General features: G+C 40.0%; 1 protein-coding gene across 6 annotated transcripts in view; it reads left to right on the top strand.

Annotated features, from left to right (window-relative positions):
• KALRN (kalirin RhoGEF kinase) overlaps positions 1 to 27,091 on the top strand; it is a 963,226-nt gene that overhangs the window by 445,722 nt on the left and 490,413 nt on the right. For all 6 annotated transcript variants that reach the window (XM_072616710.1, XM_072616706.1, XM_072616705.1 and 3 more), the window contains exons 7-9: positions 1,076 to 1,267; positions 8,415 to 8,546; positions 17,866 to 18,096. In XM_072616710.1, coding sequence (XP_072472811.1) covers positions 1,076 to 1,267; positions 8,415 to 8,546; positions 17,866 to 18,096 — 555 coding nt within the window. The remainder of the gene's footprint in view (positions 1 to 1,075; positions 1,268 to 8,414; positions 8,547 to 17,865; positions 18,097 to 27,091) is intronic.

Below are 27,091 nucleotides of genomic sequence, written 5' to 3'. Positions count from 1 at the left end.
GGATTCAGATGGCTCAGGAGGAGAAGTGAGGCTGGTGACCTGCACAACCCTCCCTCCTTCAAAACAAAGTCATGTGTAAGTCATGTCATCGTTTCTCTGATGGCATGGTCTTCTTTGGCAATGAAGGGCGAACACAAAATCTATGTTCATATGACTATCTTTTGTTGTTCAGTCAAAAATACTGGAGTAGTTTGCCATTTCCTTCTCCAGCTCATTTTACTGATCAGGAAACTGAGGCAAACAGGGTTAAATGACTTGCCCAGGATCACATAGCTAGTGAGTCTCTAAGGCTGAATTTGAACTTGGGCAGATGATCTTCCTGACCCCAGTCCTTGCACTCTAACCACTGTGCAGCCTAGCTGCCCGTATGACTGCCTCTCCTACCTCAACCCTTCTCAGACTGGGAGTTTGGAATCCATCCTGAGTGTTGAGTGATCTTGGGTGTCTAGAATGTGATGATTACCCTCCTCTCAGGTTTCCCACCCTGGACTGACGTTTGGTTTCTTTACCAAGATGGGGCTGGACTTTCAAGACACTTAAACCTTTCATGCAAGTTAGAGAATAAGCCCAGAGCAACTTTTAGCATTAACCCCTCACTCCTCATATATTTAGACTCACTGGCTAAATATCCATAAATATCATAACATTAATGATTCTTCCCCACTGCTTAGCAGACAGACATTAGCAACACCCTTGAGCACACCTGCTTTTCTGTCTAGCAGATGAATATTATATCAAGATGAATGTTGTCTGTTTGGATTTTACTTCAGAGGGACCCACCCTTCCCTTTCCCTCTGGGCCAATAATTGATTTATACTTAGGAGTGGGGAATCTGCAGCCTGCAGGCCATATGTGGCCCTCTAGGTCCTCAAGTGCGGCCCTTTGACCGAATCCAAACTTCACAGAATAGATCCCCTTAATAAAAGGATGCAGGTCTAAACTGATGGGTTGCGCTGGTCTCCCTTGCTCTCTGTTTTCTACATTTTGGGCATCTCCATTCCCCACTCCCCATCTAAAGTGCTCAATTTATTGCCTATTAACTGAACCTCTAAGGAACTTTCCTTTTGCTTCTCAGAATGCCTATGTGAACATCAACCGCATCATGTCTGTGGCCTCCCGCCTGTCGGAAGCGGGTCACTATGCTTCCCAGCAGATCAAACAGATCTCCACTCAATTGGACCAGGAATGGAAGAGCTTTGCAGCTGCCCTAGATGAGCGCAGCACCATCCTGGCCATGTCAGCCGTGTTCCACCAGAAAGCGGAGCAGGTAAGAAGACGAGGCCGGACTAAATCACATAGCTAGGCTAAGGGCCATTTGCCATGGAAAAAGAAAGGAATCTTGGTATGGTAGAAGAAAGAACTTTGAACTTGAACCTAGAGAGCTGAGCTCAAGCCTCAGTTCCATGCTTAGTAAGTGGGTGGCCTTAGGGGAGTTACTGGACTCCTCTGAGTTCTAGTCTCCACATCTGTATAATGGGTTTTCTAATGGCAATAATAATAAATTATTAATTTAATAATTATTCATTTAAATAAATGAATGAATAATAAATATTATAACAATACATACATAATAAAATAATCATAATAATCTACTTCATGGTTGCTGTGAAGAAAGTGTTGTGTTAAATGAGTATTAGTGATTGTTAAAAATAGCGAGTGATTGAAATGGCCCCTTTCATTTATTTTGTTAATTATGTGACTTTCAACAAACTTTCAATGTTTGATTATTTTTCCCCACTGGAGGAAAATATCAAGCTGGATGATAACCTAGAATTGTAGGGGCGTACTTTTAGACCTGCAAGGGACTTTAGGGATCATCGAATCTAACTCTCTCATTTTGCAGGTGAGAAAACTGAGGCTCAGGAAGATACCTATGGTCACTCACCTAATTAAATTTCTGAGGCAAGATTCAGATCTTTAGTCCAACACACCGTCTTCTCCTCCACATTACCTGTATCCATACGAAAAGGATCAAAGCTTTAAAAATTTTTTTTTTTTTGTTTAAGAATGTATTTGATGAAGATGTATACCTGGGGTGAGGAGACAGGAATAAGACGTGTGTCTGCAGTTCAAAAGAAAGCCATCTGAAGGGTATATACTTGTTATGGATAATTCCCACGCTGGGTAAAATGGCACAGCCCTAAGTGTGTTTGTTTACTTTATGTCCTCTGCACATGTGTGCATGTCTTAGATATTTTTGTTGAATTATTTCAGTGGTTTCCAACTCTCTATGAACCCTTTTGGGGTTTCTTTGGTAAAGATTCTGGAGTGGTTTGCCATTTCCTTCTCTAGTTCATTTTATAGATTAGAAAACTGAGGCAAACAGAGTGAAGTGACTTGCCCAGGGTCACACAGCTAGTAAGTATCTGAGGCCAGATTTGAACTCAGGAAGATGAGTCTTCCTGATTCCAAGCCCCAGTGCTCCATTTACTGTGCGATCTAGGACATAGAGGTCAACAAAGGCAGGAGGTGTATCTGTTTCCTCTCCTAGGTAGCCTACAGCATAACACTAGTGCAGAAACAGGAAATTCCCCTATGGACCATTGGTTAACAGTGAGAGGGCTGCTTCAGGTTTAGAAACAAGTAGAATTGTATCCTGCTACCATGCCACCCCACCTCGATGCTTTTGCCATTCTTGGCTCAAACATCATCCAGAAGGACTAGAAAGATTGTAAGAGACAGCAGAAAAACAGAGTGGTTTGGAAATCAAAGGACCTGGATTCAAATCTCACCTCTGCCACTTAATATCTGAAGTCTTGGGCAAAATTCTGTGCCTTATTTTCCTCATCTGTAAAATGAAGAAATGGGAGTGTATGGCCTCTTCCATGTCCTATCTTCTATGGTCCTGCTCCCCTCTTGCCCTGAGCACTCTCTTTTTTGAGATGCAACATAATATGGTAGAATGAGAGATAGACATTTTGTCAGGAGAGACTGTGGAGATCTGCATGAGCAGATGACTTCATCTCTGTGGTCTTGTTTCCTTATCTAAAATGAGGGGATTGGACTGGGTGACCTCTAAGATTCCTTTTTAGCTCTAAATCTGTGATCTTACATAAATGTCACTTGCCATTACTAGCAATGTAACAAATCATATCTCCTCTCTAGGACTAAGTTTCCTCATTTTTAAAATAAGGGCTTTGGCCTCATAGACCTTTAAGGTCTCCTCCAGCATTAACTCTGTGACGCTATGACTGTCTGTTTTCCTTAGGTCCGTGTGAATCACTTGGTGTTAGGGAGAGGGGGAAAGGGAAGGCAATTTCAGATTTTTCTTCCATTGCCACATGCGTCCTTTAGGCTTGAGGCATGAATACAAGGCCTTTTCCAGGATTTTTCACTCTATAGTATGTTTGGAGAGGGGGAACAGTCACCAAGATGTCATCAAACACATGAGATCTATTACTGAATAAACGCCAACACTTTTTTGGAATTGCTAAGATATGACCTAATGTGATTTTTTTTTTAAAAAAAAGGAAAAAAAAAAGAAAGAAAAAGCTACAGGATGAAAGGTGCCGACATTGAGGCTAAAACTTGAGTGCTTACAGGCAGAGCCAAGGCTGGGCTTTAACTGGCGTGGTTACTTTTGTTTGATGTTTCCTGGCTTGAGCTGATTTGAATCAAAAGCAATTTTCTTGATATCTTTTTTTTTATGTGAGTTCTTCAGGTATTACCGTAGCCCTCCCCAATACGTTAGCAAAAGCCATAAACCACGCTTCTCTTCATCTGAAAAAGCTATCCCTGACTGTCCTTTCAATACATTTATTTAGGCAGCTTTTTATTGTCCCACAGGAGCTATTCCAGCCAATGGGATAAAAAGGTATTTAGGCAATTAATTTAAATGGAGCTCTGCCCCCACTAGAGTGGAAGTGCATATAGAAGTATTCCAAGCCATTGGTTAGAAGCCTGTTTACATTTTTAAAAGGTATTTTTTGCTCAGTAATGCAGAAAGATTTCACTGGGCTTTGTGGAGAGCCAATATACCCTTGTACAGTTGTTAATTTCTGTTAATTTGGTGCCTCTGCCAAATTACACATTATATGTCATATGACCAGGAGCATTGCATAGTGAAGAGAGAGCTGGTTTCAAAGCCAGAGGCAATTGGGGACACCAGTGGTCAGAGCTCTGGGCCTGGAGTCAAGAAGACCTGAGTTCAAATCCAGCCTCAGACACTTACTAGCTATGTGACCTTGGGTAAGTCACTTCACCTCTGTTGGCCTCAGTTACCTCAACTATATAAAATGGCGATAATATTGGTATCTACCTCTCAAGGTTGTTGTAAGGATCGTATGAGATAATGTTTATGAAGTGTTTAGTAGAGTGCCAGGGACAGAGTGAGTGCTATATGAATCCTTATTCCCTTCCTTTCTTTCCCTCTCTGTGACCCAAAAGACTTGAGTTCAAGTCCCACCTCTGGCACGTACTGACTTGAACAAGCCAACACTCTAGGAAATTCTCTAAAACTTTAAGTTGCAGACTAGGTGCCAACTTACATTGCTAGAGAGATTTTTCTTACTATGCAAGGGAAATCAGAGATTCTATTCCCCTATTTCATCATATAGATTCATGGTGTCCAGTGGTGTCAAACTCAAAAAGAAATGGATCCCTATTGCCTTAGAAAACCTTAAATTGATATTATCTTTATTGAATTATAATTGTATTTATTTTGTTAAACATTTCCCAATGTTTTAATCTGGTGCACTCAGGAGTTTTGGCTCTAAACCTTAAGTCTGACATCTTCATTGTACACCTTGAGTGCCACCACTCCTACACGGATGACTAAGAAGCTTGTGATCCTTCCTAAGGAGGCTCTTGTCTTCTCCTCCTCTGCCTCTGCCATGAGAACCAAAGGAATGTTGTTTCTACTGTTAAATTTTGAAGCTTCTAGGAATCTCTGGATCTCCCTGGATATGGGACTTCTGGGTGCTTGCCTTACTTGCTTTCCTAACCTAATACATACATTCCAAAAAGCATTAGAGTCATCCCTACATATGCTATACATATGTAAGTGAGGAATAGCTAGAAGGTAACAAGATTGTAGCCAAAGACTTTTACGATGATTTCATTGCTTTGTAGTCATATGACAGATGGGAAGGATATGAATATGTCCATCTGTCTGTCTGTCTATCTATCTTTCTGAAAAGCAGCATGGTATGATATATAGTAAACTGTTTTCATAATCAAAGTTCAAGACCTGCCTTTTATACATGTCATTCTTTTGACCATGGCCAAGTCATTTATGTCTGAATGCCATAGGCAATCCTCTAAGGCTGTTGTTCAGTCGTTTCAGTTGTGTCTGACTCTTCAGGACCCTATCTGGAGTTTTCTTGACAAAGATACTACAGTGGTTTGCCATTTCCTTCTCCAGCTCGTTTTACAGAAGAGGAAACTGAGGCAAACAGGGTGCCCAGGGTCACACTTCTGGTAAATGTTTGAATCTGGATTTGAACTCAGGAAGACAAATCTTCCTGACTTCAGGCCCAGTGCTCTATCCATTGTGCCACCTCGCTGCCCATCTTCTAAGATTAGAAAGTTGTAAACTCCTGATTTGCATTATTAGAGGGAATTTTCCTAAACTAAAAAAAAAATCATAACTCCAGAACCAAACCACATATATATAAACGTTTCTACATCTAGCTCTCTGTCTGCCTGTCTCTCTGTCTGTCTACACACACATACACGCACATGTATTTACATACCAGCCAAGGGTTAGAAAGACCTGGATTCACATCTTGACTCACACTAACTGTGTAACCATCTCAGACAGGTAAGCGTTTAGTTCCCTGGAAGCTCTCTAAGCCTAGAAGGTATATAAGGGTTGCTAGTATGCACCGGTTAAAGGAGTTTCCACACTAGAAGTTTCCTATATTGATGAAATCATGGATCTAGATCAAATATATCCATATAGATCCAAATATCTACATATCCATAAATAAATTGATGTGTACATATATATAATATACATATATATGATACAATATATTTAGTATAATAGCTAGCATTTATGTAAGCACTTTAAGGCTTACAAATCACTTTATAAATATTTCCTCATTTGATCCTCACAGCAATTCTGAGAGGTACATGCTATTATTATTCTCTTTTATAAAGAATTAAATTGAGACAGGCAGAGGTTGTGGCTTGCCTACAGTCACACAGCCGTTGTGACCCTGAGTAAATCTCCTATTCTCTTAGACAGGATTTGAACTTGGGTTTCCCTGACTCCAAGTTCAGTGCTCTGTCCTCATGTCCCCTAAGAAGTTAGTATGGTTGTATGATAACAGGTGTGACTTGTAGACTCAATCTTTTTATTTTATAATCGTAGCTTACTTGGATACCCAGTAAAATGTAAGCTTCTTAAGGATAATAAATACTCTTCATTTTATCCCAGTCTTCTTTGGACCTGACTCATCCATACCAAGAGCATACATTCTAGGCTATATGTACTAGATACTTAGTAAATGCTTTTTGGAGTTGAAGATATGTGTAAATGTGGGCATGAGTGATACTTTACATTGTACGTACCTTGGGTTGGGAAGCAAAATATCCTCACTCCAAAAGCGAAAACCAGGGAACCTCAGATTCTCTCAAAGGCTTCAGAATTTGAGTGGAAATGAGAAATCCACTGACTCTCTTGGTGAGGGGATAAGGAGGGAAGTGGTTTGTCCCTGTCATCCCTTTGCCATATATGTTCATACCCTACACGTGGACAATATATGGTCTCACAAGGAGTCAAATTATCCATCACATGGCAGTTTTACAGATATTTCATAGCCATGATCTTTGCCGGTGGGAACTACATTTTTCCAACAGGTTAACTAACTTTTTTGGAAGAAAGTAACTGTGGTATTAGAACTAGGAGAGCCCCATATATAGTGCTTCATAAAGTAAGTGAATAGTTTCTTTTTGTGCCAGAGAGCATTTCGACTGAAACCTAACATCACCTATAACCTAAATCTGGCGTCTTAGTCATTTTTGTGCCATGAATCCCTTTGGCAGTCTGTAGACCCTCTCTCAAAATAATGCTTTTAAATAATTGAAGGAAATAACTGCATTTCAGCCAGAGGTTAATGAGAATAAAGATGCTATTTCTGTTCCCATTTAAACTCATGAGTTCCTGGAAGTCAAACCTCAGGTTAAGAACCCCTGACCTAGATAGACAGTCATTCAGGATGTAAAGTCAACATGGCGAACTTTGACTATGGATATAACTTGAGTATAGTCAATTAATTGTCAATCTTTTGCATTAATGGAGGGAACCAAAAATGTGGGGAATGCACAGAATAATGTATAATAAAACCTGATTTCTTTTCAGCTTTTGGATGGGCTTCTATACAGACTTTTGAAAATGATACATTTACTCTTTGTAACGCTTGAAACTATATAATGAGAGCGCACTTGTGTAGGACTGCATGGAGGTGCTGGGAAACTATCCAATTTCTCCATTCAGTTTTAGTAATCCAGTGCATGCTGGGAATAGACCTCTTTCCCTCAGACTGATGCAAAGCACCAACAGAGTTGTCCTCTTTGAAATCTTCCCTGGGTAGCGACTCCTTTCAGTACTTTTCAAAGGAATGCTCTGCTATAGCCAAAGTAAGAGTAAAAGAAAGTGTGACATGTCAACAAAAGCAAGTAATTAAACTGAATACTTTCAGTAATTTGAAGTATACTTGAAAGCAAGAGTTGGGGCGGATTAGCAGGATAGTTCATTGTGCATAAATAAAAGCCACAATAATATTCTGTCCAAATTAGCCTGTTTATTCAGGATTTTCCACCAATAAAACTGCCCCCTCCCAAGTCTTTTAATGCTAACACAGAACGACAGCTAAGAAAATCTTCAGCGTCTCAAGCTTTAGCAATGATTCCATAATCCAGGAGCTGACTCAGAATACCTCTCAAGTGTCAAACAATCATCTAGCATTTATTGATAGCTATTATACACCAGTCCCTGTGCTAGACATTGGGGATACAGAAACAGAGAAGGAAACAATCTCCTCTCTCAAAGAGTTTATTGTTGTGTTCATCTTTCATTGCCGAAGAAGATCATGCCATCAGAGAAATGATAACATGACTTCACTTGATCTAAGTGAGGAAAGATTCACACTGATTGATTGCTTATGAGTTGCTGTTGGAACTAAACTCTACCTCTTGTCAGAATCTCTCAAAGTTACCCTCTTTGTCTCTGGGATGTCAGAGAGGATCATAGGATTCAGAGCTAGAAAGGGCCTTAGGACACCTCTAGCCTAGCACCTGCATTTTCCAGATGAGGAAATTGGGACCTGGAGAAAAGTGGCTTGCCGAAATTACATATCTAGGAATTGGCAAAGCTTTGACTTAAATCTTCTGACTCCATGTCCTACTACTCTCTCTACTATACCATAATGCCTTCCTTCTCCCTAACTTAATATCTGGTATTATTCCAGTTCCTGTCAGGAGTGGATGCCTGGTGTAAAATGTGCAGTGAAGGTGGCCTCCCATCTGAGACACAGGACCTAGAGCTGGCCATCCACCATCATCAGTCCTTATACGAGCAGGTGACACAGGCCTACACTGAGGTAAGAAATACATTTGCCTGGGTTGGGGAGAGGGGTAAGAATGAGAAATAATGTAGGGGCTTGGGAGGTAAGTTAGTGTGATGGGGATGGTACAGAATCAAGATTTTCTGTATCTCTGGGAATTGTCCAGGAGCCAATAACCATCCTCCTTCCTGTTCCCATCTTTGGACTATTCTCTCACCCTGCCTGTGGTCATATAGCTAGTGATATCAGCAGAAAACACCATGGGCTGAGTACCCATTTTGTACTGTACTGTATTATGAAAATACTCCCTGATCTACCAAGTTACCAAGTCTATACTTTTCCCATAGGTTGAACTTGATGAAATAGCCCCTTACTTCTCTAGAAATTCTTTGGAGAATTCAGTTTCTTAGACCAGAGGTAATCAAACATGCACTGTGAAGTTTGCAACATGGCCTTGTTGTGGCCAGAACCAGATTAAAATGTAATTGGGAATCATGTAACAAAATAAAGACACAATAGAACATATATAATATTAATCTGTAGTTTTCTAAGTCAATTTGTGGTCCCAGGGACCCTTCTGTAGAGTTTAGCATTTCTGTTTCCTCAAATAGCTTTTATCCTCCTGGCATAGGAAAGGAGACTAGCACAGGAGTAGAAATTATTGGTAATCTGAGTCACGTGGACATTGACCCATAAAGTCAACTTCTTAGCTCTTCAGTGTCGGGTCTTGGTGATACTGGCCCAGTGGGGCCTCAAAGTTCATTCTCACTGTTGTTTTTGCCTTCTGTTCTCTGACCTAAGAGAATCCCATTAGCTTCTCACCCTTATTTTCTTCCATTTGAAAGGAGATTTTTGCAGGAATCCATCAATTGGTAAACATTCATTTGGTGCCTACAATGTTCCAGGGCAGGGGTGGGGAACCTGTGGCCCTTCATAAAAGGATTTGTTCTGTAAAACCTGGACTCAGCCAAAGGGCTGCACTTGAGGACCTAGAGGGCCACACGTGACCTCGAGATTGCAGTTCCCCACTCCATTAGACGTTAGACATCGTCTGGCAATAATACAAAGATGGTGAATGAGAGAAGGAACTCACATTCTAACGGGGGAGACAACAAGTACGTATGTAAGATCATACAGAATAAATGTAGAGAGGACAAATACAAAGAAGTTCCATACAGGATAGTTTGGGAATGATGTTACTAACAATTGAAGAGATCAAGAAAGATTATAGGAGGTGGTGCTTGAGCTGCAGCTTGAAAGAAAAGAGGAATTCTGTGAGGCAGAGATGAGAAGAGAGGATGTTCCAGGCATGGAGGATAGCCAGTGCAAAGGAATAGGGATGGGAGATTGAATGTTGTCTGTGATACACAGAGAGAAGGCCAGTTAGGCTGGATCATGGAGCATGGGGAGAGCAAAGATACCTTCTAATGCATAAGAGAGCCCTAGTATATGACTTTGTCTTCTCTATACTCCTGTAAGACTAACCACTCTTATAGGATTTGCCCCATTTTTTCATATTAGTGTGAGTTTTATAAACAACTAAGGCTTGCTCTCCCATTCTTTCCCACCAAACCTTCCATCTAGGGTAGGTCACCTACCTTTTTATAAGGTCCCTGAGGACAAAGAGTGTCTCGTTTTTTAATTATTGGCCCTAGCAACTAGCATAAGAATTGGTACATTGCAAGCACTTAATAAATTCTGATTGACTGATACATAAAAGAGGAAGTTCCACTTTCTTAGGGATAATGACTGAAGGTTTGACTTTATAGTCATTGTCCTTTACTTACTTTAACATAAAGTCAATGGTCTATCTTTCTAACTGACTAGCCCTGTGCTCCAGAAATATTTCACTTCCTCTGCTTTTCTATAGCCATTAGCTGCTCAGAGACAGGATAGCCATAGCTTAATGCCTCTCAGAAACAGTTCCCTGAGTGTCTGAAATTCATGAGATAATCACCTTTCTTCTATCACACCCTTGACAGAGAAATTATCTTGATTGGACTTTGCCTCCTATTGGAATCTCAGTTTAATCTTGCAGTCCAGCCACTGTTTTCATCTTGACCTCTATCCCCATCTCCTGGTGGTCTGGCTACTTGGTCATCTATTGTGTCAACTGGCAGAGATGACTCAATTCCCTTTTTGGAGAAAACCCAATTACTCACCAGTAAGCTTGTTTCTCCAAAGATGTATTGTCTCTGACAGTTGGCATGGTTTCCCCATAATTGACTCCTCAGACATGTCTCTAACAACTTTGCTTCTTTGCCTGATAATCAAGTGGAGTTTGGACCCAGTGTATTGGCAAGTGGGTTTTATAGCCACTCTAGAAGGCAAGAGCATGTGCTATTTGGGGAGTGATTGGATCTTCCAGATTGCTTCTATTAAAAAAAAAAAAACTGAAACAGATGAGATTAGCTGGTTGTTGTCCTTCGTATTTGAGGAGGACCAAAATGACAACACTTTGTTGGGGTCAAGGTACACAAGATACAGTGTGTCTGACTGTGGCTGATCAAACCAAGCTCAAAAATGCACAGATAGTCTATGTGAGCAAATGAGATTAAGTTTTCTATAGACATGTAAATATTAAAAGGGAAGCAGCAGGATTCACAATAAAAAGAAGAGGAGCTCTGAAATCAGAAGACCTGAACTCAAATTCTGGTCACAAGGTGACCCTGGTAAAATCACTTAGCCTCCTAGGACCTCATTTTCTTATCTATAAAGTGAGGCTCTTGGACGAGTAGGTCTATGAAGTCCCTTCCAACTTTTGATCTCTGATCTTCTGAATAATAATTACATTGGATCATATAACTTTTTTCAGAAAAGAACCTTAGAGATCCTTTAATCCAGCCTTCTTTTATTGTTGAGAAAATTGAGACTTGGAGGAATGAAGTACCTTGTCCAAATTCATGACCTTCTTGTGTCCAGAAACTGTGTCTCCTAACTCAGGAGTCCCAGATTTCATTTCCTACACTGAGCTGTCTCCCACTTGTTTCCCACAGGACATACCTCTGTTATGCCTAGTTACTCCCTCTAAACCCTCAAGTGATAGAGGAAAGAATCATCAGCTGCCTCACCCAGATGTGGACAGAGTAGAAGGGATCAGAGCATTTCGAGAAGTGGATGCCTGCATCTTGAAAGCATCCCTATCCCAAACCACACTGCCCCTGTATGATATCAAATCATCAAGCAGCATAATTGCTGATAACCATGTGGGGTGGGCTCCCAGGATTTCACCAAAAGAAAGATGGCTTCTTCACCAGATCATCGACTGGAGGGAGATTCCATTTGACCATTTCATAGTATTCTCCTCTCCCTGCTTCCCCTGACATTGAACCATATAGGGTGGAGTTGAGTGTGGGGTAGTATTTGATTTTTTTTCCAGCAACCTTCCTCAGCCTTTCTGACCCACTTTCCCTCAGAACTCTATCAAGCTTGGCTAGTTCACATAGTCAACTGAAAGTGATAGCAGCTGCATCTGAAATCTTGAACCTTCTGCCAACTTATTGTTAGGGCCAGAGGAAGTAGGGAAAGAGATGGGAGCTAGCAAAGGCAGCATTCCATCCCCTTCTGTTATCACTCCAGAGTTTAGTAGTATAGTTAACATTCCATATTAATCATCTTTCTTGGATTCCTTTTTTGTCCACCTCCCTCAAAGATTATGTTGGTCTCTTCCCTGCAATAATATCCTTTCTTAATGAAGGAGAATGGTTCATAGTGTTGCCATCCCACCCAAGGGAATAGGGAAAAGGAGAGATTACCCCTACATGAGTCAATAGCCCAGTCCCTCAGAAAGTAGAGATGGCAGTGATTTAAACAAAGATAAGGGATTGTCTTTATTCAAAATTTAGTTTCCATCTCTAATCCATTTTCTTAAGAAAGGAATTTTGTTCTTTTTCTCCTGTTTTAAAAGATATTTTATTTTTCTCTAATTATATGTCAAAATAATTTTTAACATTTATTTTTGAAAAATTTTGAGTTCTAAATTCTGTCTCTCTCCTTATCTTCCTTCTCCCCTCATCAAGAAGGTAAGCAACCTGAGATACGTTATACATATGCAGTCATGCAAAGCGTATCTCTACATTAGTCACATTGTGAAAGAAGACATCAACCCCCCCCCCAAAAAAAAACAAGAAAAAGAAAGTAAAGAAAAAGTATGTTTTGATCTGCATTCAGACTCCATCAGTTCTTTCTCTGGAGATGGACAGCATTTTTCATCAATCCTTCAGAATTTTCTTGGAACATTTTAATGCTGAGAACAGCTACATCATTTACAGTCAATCATCATACAATGTTACGGTTACCGTGTATGGTGTTCTAGTTCTGCTCATTTTATTTTGCATTAGTTCATGTAAGTCTTTGCAGGTTTTTCTGAGACCATTCTATTTGTCATTTCTTATAGCATAGTAGTATTCAATCACAATCATACGCAACATGTTCAGTCATTCCCCAGCTGATGGATATCCCCTTAGTTTCCAATTCTTTGCCACAATCTTGAGCTGATATATACATATATATATATATATATATATATATATATATATATATATATATATATATATATATATATATATATATATATATATATATATATATATATATCCTTTTCCTTTTTGGAGGTGTTGTGCAAAGCGTATTTATTATGCACGGTTTCATAGCCCTCTGGCCATAGTTCCAAATTGTTTTACAGAATGGTTGAATCAGTATACATTGCATTATATTTCTGTGTAATCAGTATGCAATCAGTATACAGTACATTAGTGCCTCATTTTTCCCACATCCACACCAATGTTTGTCATTTTCCTTTTCTGTCACATTAGCCAATTTGATAAATGTGAGGTGGTAGCTCAGAGATGTTTTAATTTGCATTTCTTTAATCAATAGTGATTTAAAGCATTTTTTCATATGATTGTAGATAGCTTTTATTACTTTGTCTAAAACTTGTCTGTTCATATCCTCTGACCTTTTATCAATTGAGAAATGGCTCTTATTTTTTATAAATTTGACTCAGTTCTCTATATACTTGAGAAATGAGGTCTTTATCAGAAAACTTGGTGTAAAAATGTTTTTACAGTTATGATTACCAACTTTATTTCCCAATATCCTATTTCCCCCATTTATCCTATTTTCTCTGTCTCTTCATTCTGTCCATTCTCAAAAGTGTTTTACTTCTGTCTTTTACCTCCCCTAATCTTCCTTCCCTTCTATCACCACCCACCTTCTCTGATTCCCTTCCCCTCTTACTTTTTTGCAGAGTAAGATAGATTTCTATACCCAGCTGAGTGGGTATGTTATTCCCTCTCTGAGCCCATTCTGATGAGAGTAAGATTCACTTACTTCTCCTCCCCCACATCTACCATCTTCTCCTCTACTATACTCCTCTACTCTTTTGCACCTCTTTTATATGAGAGTATTTATCCCATTCTACTGTACCTTTTTCCTTTCTCCCAGCACATTCTTCTTTCTTATCCCTCAATTTTATTCTTTTTTAGATAATCATACCATCATATTCAACTCATACCTGTGCCTTCTCTCTATGTATATTCCTTCTAACTGTCCTAATAATGACAAAGTTTTTAGGAGTTACAAGTAACATGGCTTCTCATTGCTGTTTATCTTTTCATGCTTCTCTTGAGTTTTATATTTGAAACTCAAAATTTCTATTCAGCTCTTTTTTATTAGCAATGCTTAAAAGTCTTCTATTTCATTGAAATTCACTTTTTCCCTTGAAGGATTATACTTATTTTTGCTGGGCTGGTGATCTTAGCTGTAGTCCTAGCCCTTTTGCCCCCTGGAATATAACATTCCAAGCCCTCCCATCCTTTAATGTAGAAATGGCTGAATCTTGTATTATTCCAACTGTGGATCCACAATATTTGAATTTTTTTTTCTGTCTACTTGCAGCATTTCCTCCTTGACTCAGAAGTTCTAAATCTGACTATAATATTCCTGGGAGTTTTCATTTGGGAATCTCTTTCGATCAATTGGTAGATTCTTTCAATTTCTATTTTACCCTGTGGCTGTAGAATATCAGGGAAATTTTCCTTGATAATTTATTGAAAGATGATGTCTAGGCTCTTTTTTTTTTTAATCATGCCTTCTAGGGAGTCCAATAATTTTTAAAGTATCTCTCCTGGATCTGTTTTTCCAGATCATTTATTTTTCCAATGAGATATTTCACATTTTCTTCTTTTTTTCATTCTTTTGATTTCATTTTATTGTTTCTTGATGTCTCATAAAGTCATTAGGTTCCACTTGAACAATTCTAATTTTTAAGGAATTATTTTCCTCAGTGAGCTTTTGTACTTCATTTTCCATTTGGCCAATTCTACTATTTAAAGAGCTCTTTTCTTCAGTAAATTTTTGTACTCTTTTTTCCATTTGGTCAATTCTGCTTTTTAAGGAATTCTCTTCTTCAGTGAATGTTTGTATATCCTTTTCCATTTAGCCAATTCTGCTTTTCAAGACATTCTTCTCCTTTTTGGATCTTTGTATCTCTTTTACCATTTGATCTATTCTGTTTTGAAGGTGTTATTTTCTTCATTATTCATCTTCATGCCTCCTTTACCAAGCTGTTGGTGGCTTTTTCATGATTTTCTTGCATCACCCTTATTGCTCTTCCTAATTTTTCTTCTACCTCTTTTACTTGATTTAAAAGTCCTTTATGAGCTCTTCCGTGGCCTGCAACCAATTCATATTTTTCTTTGAAACTTTGGGGGCAGCAGTTTTGACTTTGTTGTCTTCTAAGCATGTTTTGATCTTTCTTGTCACCATAGTGACTTTCCATAGTCAGAATTTTTTCTGTTGTTTGGTCATTTTCCTAGCCTATGTCTTGACTTTTAACTCTATGCTAAGGTGTGGTTCTGCTTCCAGGATGGAGACTGTACTTCCCTAAGCTTCAGGTCTTTTTGTGCAGCTGTTTTCAGAGCTAGTTCTGAGAGTTTGTAAGCTTTCAGTTCTTCCAAAGTGGAATGATCTAAGGAGAGTCATGTTTACTGCTCTCCTGGCCTATGCTCTAGTCTGTGAGTGACCCACCACAAGCACTTCTTTCTGCCCCGGAACTGTGAGCAGGATCCCTTCTCCCCTGCAACCATAAGCTCTGGTGTGCTAATGCTTCTCCTCATCCTGGGACTGACCCCTAGGACTGAGACCCAGATCAGAGTATAGGCAAAGCAACAGAGTCCTGCCCCCAGCCAGCAAAGTTACTCCTGTAATGTCCTTCTGACCAATTGTTCCACCCCTTACTATCGGTGGGCTGAGATTTCTGGAAGCAGCTGCTGCCACTGTTGAATCAGTCCCTTTCAAGGCCTGCTCTTGGTTTGCTGGGGCCTGGGCTGCCTTTGACTGCACTCCACTCTTGCCCAGGAGTAACAGACCTTTTCTACTGACCTCCTAAGTTGTCTTGGGCTGTGAGTTTGTTTCACCATCCTTTTGTGGGTTCTGCTGCTCCAGATTTGTTTTATGGCACAATTTTAAAGCTATTTTGAGGGGAATTTGGGGAAAGCTCAGGCAAGTCTTTGCCTTTTCTTCTCCATCTTTACTTCACCCCCAATTTGTTTTCTTTATCTAACCCACCCTTCAAAGGGGGAAGAGGAATCTGGAAAGTACTTTTAGATCAGAGAAATTGTATATCTTAATATTTTAGAGAAATTGGAGAGGAAGTTTTTAATTTATTTCCAGAATATCTATTCAATAATCATTTACTAAGTGCATGCAAAGTATTATACTAGTTGCTGAGGGAAACACAAGGATCCAGTTTCTGTCTTGGGCTTTACAATCTAGTAGGAAAGATACAAGGCTTATATAAATATGCCAAATTCTAATAAATATGAAATATTCATTCAGTATCTCTAGTGTGAAATATATCATCATAAATGTACAAGAGTTACAAAGTGCTGTGTGACATCAGAGGAAAGAAAGAAAGGATATAAGCAAAAGCTTTATTGAGGAGTTAACATCTGAGCAAAAAGTCTTGAATGATGGATAAAATTTCAAGAAAAACCTCAAGAAACTCCTCTTTCTCCAGAACATTGAATTCCAGAATCACATTGCTTAGAAACCCCCTATTACCAGCACACACACACACACACAACACACACACACACACACACACACACACACACACACACACACACACACACACACACACACACCCCTATGTTTCAAGACCTCTCAATGCTTCTCCTGGAAGCTGAATTTTCAGAGTGACCATAGCAACCACAAAGCTCCTTTCTCCACACCAGCTATTATATCAGCTGGTTACACCACTACCCCTCCAAGACTGTAGCAGGAATTCGAGGTCCAAGAGCTCTTCTCTTGGGTGACGTGAGTGAAAACACACATACTACTCATGTGCCTGTGCCCCAAGGCTTCCATGAATGCTGTCATCCTAGCAATGCACAGGTCTACTCTTAAATCTGTTGCCTATCTTCTAAAAAAGATGAAAAAGGACAGACCTAGTTTTTGGTTGAAGAGTCTCTTTTATCGGCCAGTGCAAAGGGGCAGCTCCTCTCATAATAGCCTGTCCTACTTTGTTTGAGTCAACCAATTCATTACTTCTCACTGAGACCCATCCTCCATGAGGAGGTTAATCAATTCTTAAGCATTTATTAAACACCAGCTGTGTGCCAGGCACTGTGCTAGGTATTAGGGATACCAAAATGAAGGCGTGTGCATTTTATCAGGAGAGATAGCATGTAAATTAATAAGTATATACAGAATAATAATAAATAGAATTTAAATTTAAGATAGCACTGGCAGGTAGAAGGGCAGATCAGAAAATGCTTCCTGTAACCAGTCTGTTGAACAGCATTTGGAAAGAAACAAGGGATTCTGAGAGGTAGAGAAGAAAAGGAAGTGTGTTACAGGCATAGGCACAGCCAGTGCAAAGGCTCAGAGATGGGAGATGAAAGTGTCATATGTGAGGAACAGCAAGGAGACCAGTCTGCAAGACCATCAAATATGGAAAGGTCAATAATATGTAATAAGACTGGAAAGACAGTTTGGGACCAAGTTGTAAAGGACTTTAAAAGTTAAAACAAAGGAACTTCTCTTTGATCCTAATAACAATTGGGAACCATGGGGATTTATTGAGTAGGAAGTGATAGTGAGAGCTGCCCTTTAGGAAAATCATTTTGTCATATGGAGGATGAATTGGAGTATGGAGATGTATGAAACAGGGAGACCAATAATCTTCAAAGTCAAATCCCCCATCCCCACCATGCTCACTCTAGCTCCCCTGCTCCCCTGCCACACCTGCAGCCTTAGCCCAGATCCTCATGCCACCATTGTCTTGGACTGGTTTTCCCTTGGAGCACTTTCTCTGCCTGAGTTTAGAACGTGCCTGACTTTCTTCTTGCAGGTCAGCCAGGATGGCAAAGCTTTGCTGGATGTATTGCAACGGCCCCTGAGTCCTGGCAACTCGGAGTCACTGACGGCCACTGCCAATTACTCCAAAGCTGTGCACCAGGTCCTGGATGTCGTCCATGAGGTGCTACATCACCAGCGAAGGCTCGAGAGCATCTGGCAGCACCGGAAGGTCCGCCTCCACCAGCGGCTGCAGCTCTGTGTCTTCCAACAGGACGTGCAGCAGGTAACAGCTCTTCTCCATGTCTCTCCCTCCCCTCATCCTCTTTGTAAAGCCCTTCATTCAGTTTTTAAAAAATTAATTCAATTTTCTTCAGCATGCAAGGAAAAGAAAGAAAGGTGGTCTTTTGTGAAATTTTAGAATGAAATCAGTCCCTGGTGGAATGATTCATTTTTTGAATCATGGAAACAACTATATTATCTGTTAGAAGTGCTTTCCCTCTCTCACAGAAGAAAGATGAAGTGATTAAGTAGGTAGTGACACTTTAAAGTGGATCAGTATCTGAAGTTTGGGGGTTCAAATTTTGAACTTACAGAAGCATAGGTTTATTAGAGCTGGCTGGCTGGAACCTGAAAGGTTGTTTAGTTCAGTCCGTCTCATTTTACAGATGAGTAAGCTAATGCCCCCAAAAGTGACATGACTTTGCCACAGTTGACAAGCAGAAGGAAAGTTCCTCAGGAAACATCAAACAGAACAAGATAGTACCTGCCTGCCCTACTACAGAATATGTAAGATTAAAAGATTTAGCACTCAAAAAGGCCTTTGAGATCACACATTTAGAGTTGAAAGGGACCAAAGAGGTAATGAGGAAACTGAGGATCAGAAAGGTATAGTGACGTTTCCAGACTTACACAGCTACTGAGTGTCTGAGACCAAATTAGAATCCAATTCTTCCTGACTCCAACTCTGTTACTCTTTGCGCAGTCCAATGTCTCATTTTGTTCTTCTTTTGAAGGGATTTTTAACCTAGGATCCACAAATTTGAAAATTTTTTTTGATAATTTACTTCAATATAATTCATTTTCTTTGTAATACTGTGTATTTTATTTTAGGCATTTAAACACATGGTTCCTAGAAGGAACCCACAGGCTTCCTCAGTCTGTCAAAGGGGGCTATGGCACAAAGTTAAGAACCCTTTCTCTATTGTTTTATCCTTGAAACAGCATAGAAAGATTGATAGAGAACTCCATGAAGGATCGTAGGGACAGAGGGTTGGGCAGTACCTATAGAGTGAGTCAGATAAATCCACATAATCATAAGGGAGGCTTGGAGCCTGTGAAAAGAGGAGCCTCTGGAACTTTTAGCAAGGGCATTTGGGAGCAGAGGTTTGATGGGGGAGTCCTCTGACAAGTTTTGGCTTGGAGTCCTAGAACTTAAATCTAGATCCTAGCCTAGGATATACTGCAAAGCCAGAAGTAATTTTTGGATCAGTTATTATTATATGCTCTCTGGGCCATGGCATTCTGATACTACTATAGACAATGAAGGACTGGTTATATTAACGATATGTTGGAGCCAGTTTGTACTGGCTCATGAGAGCCGATTGTTAAATTTTCAGTTTGAGTATTCATACTTTGGAAATTGACTAGTGACAGAAATTAAGGCTTGATTTATTGTTTTATTGATTGTCTAGATTTAGTAAAGTGATAGAGAATAATGTTAATATTGCAGATTGAACCTCAAAGTGTGTGATGCATCCTTTTTTGGGGGGCAGTATTGGCTGTTAAACATTTACCAGTACATCATTACAGATTTGAAATGAATTTTTAATATAATACTAATACTAGCTTACATTTATAAAAACTTTTAAGGTTGGCAAAGGACTTTATATATTTCTCATTTGATCCTCACAACAGTTCTGTGAGATAGATGGTAATAGTATTCCCATTTTACAGATGGGAAAACTAAGGTTTATAGAAACTAAGTGAGGTGCTTGGGTTTATATGGTAAATAAGTGTCTGAGTCTGAATCCCCAACATTGGCTCTAAGATGCTGGCAAGGAGCAGCCAGCTTTTGGACTGAGTTTTGGCCTCAGTGAGAAATTGGGAGTTGATATGTATGTGTCCTTTTCAAACAGATTGGAGGACAGAGAGCTACGAAAAAAAGCAGGAGGGAGAACAGGAAACCTGTCCTGCTGGCTATGGCACCCTTTGCTTGGGGATTATAATACAAAATTTATGTCCCATTAACAGATGTGTTTTCTGAAGGGCTGGTTTCCATAGAGTTTTCTTTGCTGCTATCTCTCCTGGCTGATGAAGGATTGGAGAGGAATCATAAGCTTCATGAGATAAGTCTCCCCTTGGCCCCTTGTGAGAACCTTCTGGGAAAGGGGGAGAAGCTGATGAATCATTTCTCTACTCTCACCATCTGGAGTACTCCAGATGAATTTATCATCATTGAGCAAAGGCAGCTGCGATTTAGACACAGTGAGAAGCAAGCCATGTGGGGGACAAACAAGAAGGAGTTATTGTTCCAATGAATTCTCCAGGCTGGGGGCAACCCAAACTCCTTTGTATCTTCCCTTTCCCCTTCTCTTCCATGCTCTTTGAATGAATGTAAAAGCATTTACTGTGTACCAGATGCTGCGTTATAAGCAGCTGATTTGCAAAGACAGAGGTCTCAAGGTATCTGGTGGAGAGGTGGTTGGTGAGTGGATGGCCAGGGAGTAAAGTGAAGTTTAACTTGGGTGGACTGGAGGAGTGGCCTACGGTAGGCATTTGGACATCAGCACAATAGGGCTCTAGGGTGGCAGGTCAGGAGCTGAAAGGGTTAAGAGTTTTGGGGCATGGTCTCTAATCCAAGCAACTAAATGGCTGACATAAAGATGGCTGAGGAGTAATATTTATATTTTATTCTCTAATAACCCACTAGTGCATAAAGTGCTGGACTTGGAATAAGGAAGAAGACAGTAGTCACTTAATAAATTGTTGATTTATAGACTGATTCTCTTCTCCCTCTTGCTCCTCTGTACAATCATCAGATGTTTGCTGAAAGCCTACTGTGTGCAAGGCCCTGTACTGGGAGCTTTGGAAAACCAGTGAGGAGCATCCTGCCCTCATTGCCAACGAATGAAGAGATTTATTCATTCAGTTGTATTGATGCCCTAAAGTGGGTCCTACAGGACAGAGAAAAATAAGATGCAGTCCCTAGGATAAAGAAAAAGTTACTCGCTGCTTAATATTGTTAAGATCTAGTTAAATAGGATAGAAATTAACTCAACCTGGGAGATCACTTAGGCTATGCCTATAAAGATGTATAGAATATTGGTAAGAAGTAAAAAAAAAAAAAAAAAAGGCAAGTAGGGGTAAGGCATTGGGGAGGGAGGTTTAACATTTGCAAGGGGAAAACACTGGAGTCAAAGACACCAAGAAAGGTAAAAGCCTTTTGGTGAATAATGAGTAAACCAGTTAAGCTGGGGTGACAGATTGATTTGGCAGGAGCAGTATTTCATGCTTAGGTGCCAAGAGTGAGGAGGCTTGGAATATGCTGGGGAAGACCTTTGAAGGTCCCATGATGGATGCCTTTGGGTGGTAGAGACCCTATACATACATGATTGGAGGGCGGCCTCTTTGTTTTCTTCCAATCAGAAAGTATTCCAACCCCAAATGGCAGGAGCTACTTGAATGATGGTGGCAATGGGAGACATTTTAGTTAGCACTGATGATTTTCTGTTTTGCCACAGATTTGTTGATAGGAAAGCCAGGTTCCTCACATTACAACCACATTATCATTTGCTTCATTCAGTTTTTGTGAAACTACTCCTCATGATGGTATGTGATAAATTACATCTTTCATTTATCATGTAAAATCTTGCTTACCAATAAGTGCCTGAAAATGGTTTAAGATCTATCTGAAAAAAAAAAAAAGAAATAAAACTCTTTCAAGGTAAACCTCTGTTCAGTAGATGCAGAGAATGGTAGCTTCAATTTGTTAATGGAGTCAATTTTTTTGCATCGTAATATAGAATTCTTTGCTTTGTGTGATAAAGTGTTAAGGTAATGGAGCTATTCTGGAGGAATGATAGCAAGAATAAAGATACAATGCATCTCCGAAGGCTTGGTCATTCAGGTTTAAAACTCTAATTCATTTTTAACAACAAAAAGCATTTATTGAGTGTCTGCTCCATGGAGGGCCCTGTGCTAGGATTACAAACTGGGAGGCAGCATGGGGCAGTGAAAACAAACAACTTGGAATTAGAAGTTGTTGATTTTATTTTTCAGTTGTGTCCAACTTTCCATGACCCCACCTGGGGTTTTTTTAGCAAAGATATTGGAGTGGTTTGCCATTTCCTTCTCCAGCTCATTTTAGAGATGAGGAAACTGAGGCAAACAGGATTATGTGACTTGCCCAGGGTCACATAGCTAGTAAGTGTTTGAGATTGAATTTGAACTCACGAAAAAGAGTTTTCCTGATTCCCAGACTTGGTGCTCTATCTACTGTACCACCTAGTAGCTACATGGAATTAGAGTCCCTCAGTTCAAAACTCAGTTCTTCTCCTTTCTTTCTATGTCAGCCTCAGTTTCCTTGTAGAATAAGAGAGTCAAACCAGATGACCTCTGAGGTCCTTTTCTGTCTCTCCTCGGTAGACAATAGTTTCTACCCTCTAGGGTTATAATCTAGCTAGGGAAAAAAAAAAGACATGCTCATGAAAATTCTAGACTGAAAACCCTCATGTATGCTTTTATTTTCCCTATTGTCATACAAGTGCCACACCCTTCAGATTTGTGACTTCATTAGTCTAGAGTAGTGCTTCTTCAACTGTAAGACTTAACCCCCTATGGCAAAATTTGGCAACAGTAAAAGGTTTCTGAACACACAATGACTGGAAATTAATTCAAAATCAAACAAATCTGAGGTGTTTCTGGTAGCACTCCCCCGCTGTTGCATTGGACAACTTCACTGCAGCCTTGGTTCTGAACACAAAGCATGCACGCTTTGCATTGTGAATGCCTTCAGGCCATGCAATGCAAATCCAAAAGGGGTCACAAGTGGAAAAAGTTTAAGAAGCCCTGGTCTAGAGAACTCCCAAGGAGGAAATTCACCCAGCCATTGCAGGTCAGTATTTCTTCCGCAACTTGTACACTTAGTGGGATGCCTTGGGGCACTGGGATGTTCCTAGGATCCAAGATCTAGAGAGCAAATGGAGGGGCCTCAGAAGCCATCAAGCTAAACCTTCTCTCTTTACAGATGAAGAAACTGAGGTCCCAGGAGGTTAAATGCCTTGCCTAGGATCACAATGCCACTATGTGTGATCCTTGACATGCAAGCTGTAAAGCACTCTCTGTACCAGAATTTCACCCTCTGTTCACTATGCTCTGGTGCTTCAAAGGCTGAATCTGGAGTCAAGAAGATCTGAATTCAAATCCCCCCACAGACATTTACTTGCTGTGTGACCTGGGGCAAATCCTAAGTTCAAATATCCCCTCAGACTTTTACTAGCTGTGGGACCCTGAGCAAGTCTACCTCAGTTTCCTCAGCTGTGAAATGGAGATAATAATAGCACTACCTTCCAGCGCTGTTGTAAGGATCAAATGAAGTAATACTTGTAAAGTGGTTAACACAGTGCCTGGCACATAGTAGGCACTTAATAAAGGCTTGTTTCCTTCCTTTCTTCAAATGGTAATAAATTTGCTAGAGTCTCCAAAGTGTCCTCATCCATCATATTGGGCCATAACTAATATATCCTAGCATGAATTCAAGAACTACAACAATGTTTACTAAACATTTGCTATGTTCAAGGCACAGTGTGAGTCACTGGGAATATAGTCAGTCAATCAGCCAGTAAACACTGTTTAAAGTACCTACTGTGTGCTAGACACGGTGCTATGATGAAAAACAGCAGAGTCCCTGCCAACAGGGAGCTTATAGCCTAATGGGGGATGGGAGGGTGAACCATATGCAAAGTAAAATATATTCCAATCAGTTATTCATAATGGCATGACACCTGAGGACAACTGAGAACCACTTCTTTTGGGAAGGAGTCTGTGCCTGACAGTGTGCTCACCCTACCTCATCTGTCCAGGAATCTTAAATGATCTGCTAAGATGTTTGGATTTATCTTATGAACAGTGGGTAGCATGGAAGGTTTTTATGCAATGGAGTGACATGGGAGTGTTGCCTTAGGAAGATGAATCTGGCAGTTGCATGCCAAGTAGATTAGAGTGGTGAGAGACTAAAGAAAAATACTTCAGAGGCTCCTGTTATAAGACAGCTAAGAGTGACGTGATCAGGTCTTCAATCAGGGTGTTGGTGTTGGGAATGAAAAAGAAGGATTCAATTCAAGAGACAAATGCAAAGGAAGAATAGTTGGTAATGGTAACTCATTGGATATGGGGAGGATGATGTATGAGGAAAGAGAATTTCAAACTTGGGTGATGGGCAGAATGACAGTATCATGAAAAAGACTTGGGAATTCAACTGGGAGGGGGTAGTTAATTTTGTGTAGGGAGAAAGATCATAGGATCACAGATTTAGAACTGGAAGAGATTTTGGAAGTCAGTTAGTCAAAGAGTTAAGTGAATTGTCCAAGGTCAGGAAGTTAGTAAATAGTGGAGTCAGGACGGGAATCCAGGTGTTCTGACTATATCCAGTGAGTTTTTTCCCCCTATACAATCCTCTGGAGATATCAGAGATGCTATAGAAAAGAAAAGAAAAAAATCCTTTTTCTCTACCCACCTGAAGACTCATCTTCGACAAAATTTTGGCTCATCCACAGGGGACGATAAATGTAGTCTGGTTTGGGCAAAAAGCAGACATCTGGCATTCTCTGATAGAGACCCACAGAATTTGGGAGGGAAAGTCACTCTCCTTTAGCACAGGAGACTTGCCTTGTAGCTGCAATTGAGTTTCAGCTGAGCCCTCTAAGAAATAAATATGCCCTTCTCCTACCTTACTGAAGTCATTCATTTTGATCAGACTTGTTCCAGAGAGAGGTAGAAAATGAGTTGCTGGCAATTGGGCATTTGAAGTGAGGCATGCGTGTGCTCCAGTTGTGGTACAGTAGGGATTTGAGATGTATTAGCCAGTTTATGAACCGTTCTCTGTCAGTGCTGAATCTCCATGTGATGTGAAATGAGGCAGAAATCGTTATTGGACGGTAAACTCCCTTACACGTCATATATACTTAAGGAGTTAGCAGACAAACATTCCTTTTATGCAGTGCCTCAAAATTTTTATTTTCTCAATAGGGAGTTTCTGATTATTATTTTTGAAAAAAATAATTTAAAAGTACCTCTCACTTCAACATAAGTCAAATTCTACCACACTTAAGGACTAAGAGAGTTAGACCCAGGAGTTTAAGGAACATAGATTGAGAGCTAGAAGGGAATTTAGTGATCATTTAGTCCAACCCCCTTATTTTGAAGATCAACTAACTGAGGCCCAGAGAAGTTACCTGATTTGTTCAAGGTCATAGAGCTAGAAACACACAGGGTTGGGATTCAAACATAGGTCCTATGACCACAGGTCCAGCATTCTTTGTACTATACTCCAATGCCTCTAAACTATAAGTTAAATATTATCTCAGGTTATGGAATCTAATTTTTCCATTGGGGCAGCGTTGGGCTTGGAATGAGGAAGAGTCATCCTCATGAGCTGAAATCTGGCCCTAAACACTATCTGTGTGACCTTGGGCAAGTCACTTGACCCAGTTTGCCTCAGTTTCCTCATCTGTAATATGAATTGAAGTAGGAAATGGCAAATCACTTCAGATTTCTTTGCCAAGAAAACCCCAAATGGGGTCACGAAGTATTGGACATGTCTGAAAAATGACTGAGCAACAGCAAAAGTGCCTGATGTATCCAAGTCCTGTGTGAAGCACTGTATGGCATTTCCTGGTGTAAAGAAGGAGAAGGCGTCTTTAATAAGTGTCTTCAGATATACATGAACTTGAGGAAATTCAAGAGATGCTGAGTGTTTTCTGTCATTTCCTTAATACACATGGAAACTTAAGTTAGGCCATGCTTGGAAAAGGGAGTAGAGGGAGGGTGAGTTGTGTGGGGGTATGAACAGGGAGAGCAGCCCCTGGCAAGCTAAGTGACCCTCTGCCGTTGAGAATGTGTATGGAGAATTTCCCTCTTTGAGATCTGAGGACCTGTGGGCCCACGTAAAAGAACTATGAATGATCTGTTAAAGACCTCTAGAGTTGTGCCCAGAGGTGATATGGAAACAAACCAATTAAATTAGAAACTATATCAATTCCAAGACACCCAAATGAGGATCCAAGGTAATATAATACATTCTATATTTAGTACATGGTCACTTTGTTTAAACACCCTCCATTGGTTCTCCTTGCTGGACCTTCAAATTAAACACTACAAAAATACTGGTGAACAGAAGAACATGGGGGAAAGAACCTGTCTTTCCTAAAATTGTGGGATTTCTGAGTTGAAAAGCACCTCAAAGTTAATCCAGTCTAATCCATACTCAAGTAGGAATGCCTTCTGCAATGTCCCTGACAGGGAACCATCTAGCCTTTAGAGTGATGGAGAGCTCACTACATATTTGACATTAGGAAGCTCCATATTGCTTTTAAAATGTGGAGATGATATGTAACCTTGGGAATCTATATAGAAAGAGGATTTGTGATCTTATGAAACTGACTTTATTATCTTGATATGGTTGAGATCATCTGAACCAAATGTGACGTCACCAACCTAGGAAAAGTTTGACATAAGCATTTACAGTGAATCCACATTGGTTCTTAAGGATCACCAAGCTCTTTTCCAAATATTCCCAAATCTTCATTTTAAAAATCAATTCAATCTTATTTTTGAGGTAACATTGTATAGTTGATAAGAATACTACACTTGAAATCAGGAAGACTTGGGATCAGATCTGTCTCTAACACTTATTAGCAGTGACTCTATCGAGTCATTTCAATTCAGTGTGCTTTAGACAATTTCCTAGGACTTACCTACTAAATCATAGATATGATGAAATCTGGATTGTTGGATGGAGTTTCTATACCAGAAGTTCCCCCATACTGATGAGACCACTGATTGCTCTCCAATTAGAATTCTGTTAAGGATCAGTGTCCACTCTCTAGTCCATAATCCATGAAATTCTTCCTTTTTCTTTCTGAAAATTAAGACCTTACCTGACTTCTTTCTGAGATAGCCCCTATTCTGTATGACTTCTCAAAGATGACTGACAGTTACTGTCACAATTATCTTCTATCTTACTCCTAACTATCACTAGGAAAAGAGAGTGGCTCAGACTT

Source organism: Notamacropus eugenii, chromosome 5 (genome assembly GCF_028372415.1).
Source record: "Notamacropus eugenii isolate mMacEug1 chromosome 5, mMacEug1.pri_v2, whole genome shotgun sequence".
NCBI classification, from domain to species: domain Eukaryota; kingdom Metazoa; phylum Chordata; class Mammalia; order Diprotodontia; family Macropodidae; genus Notamacropus; species Notamacropus eugenii.
The sequence above is the reverse complement of the archived record's forward strand: the minus strand, read 5'-3'. Positions and strand labels throughout refer to the sequence as shown.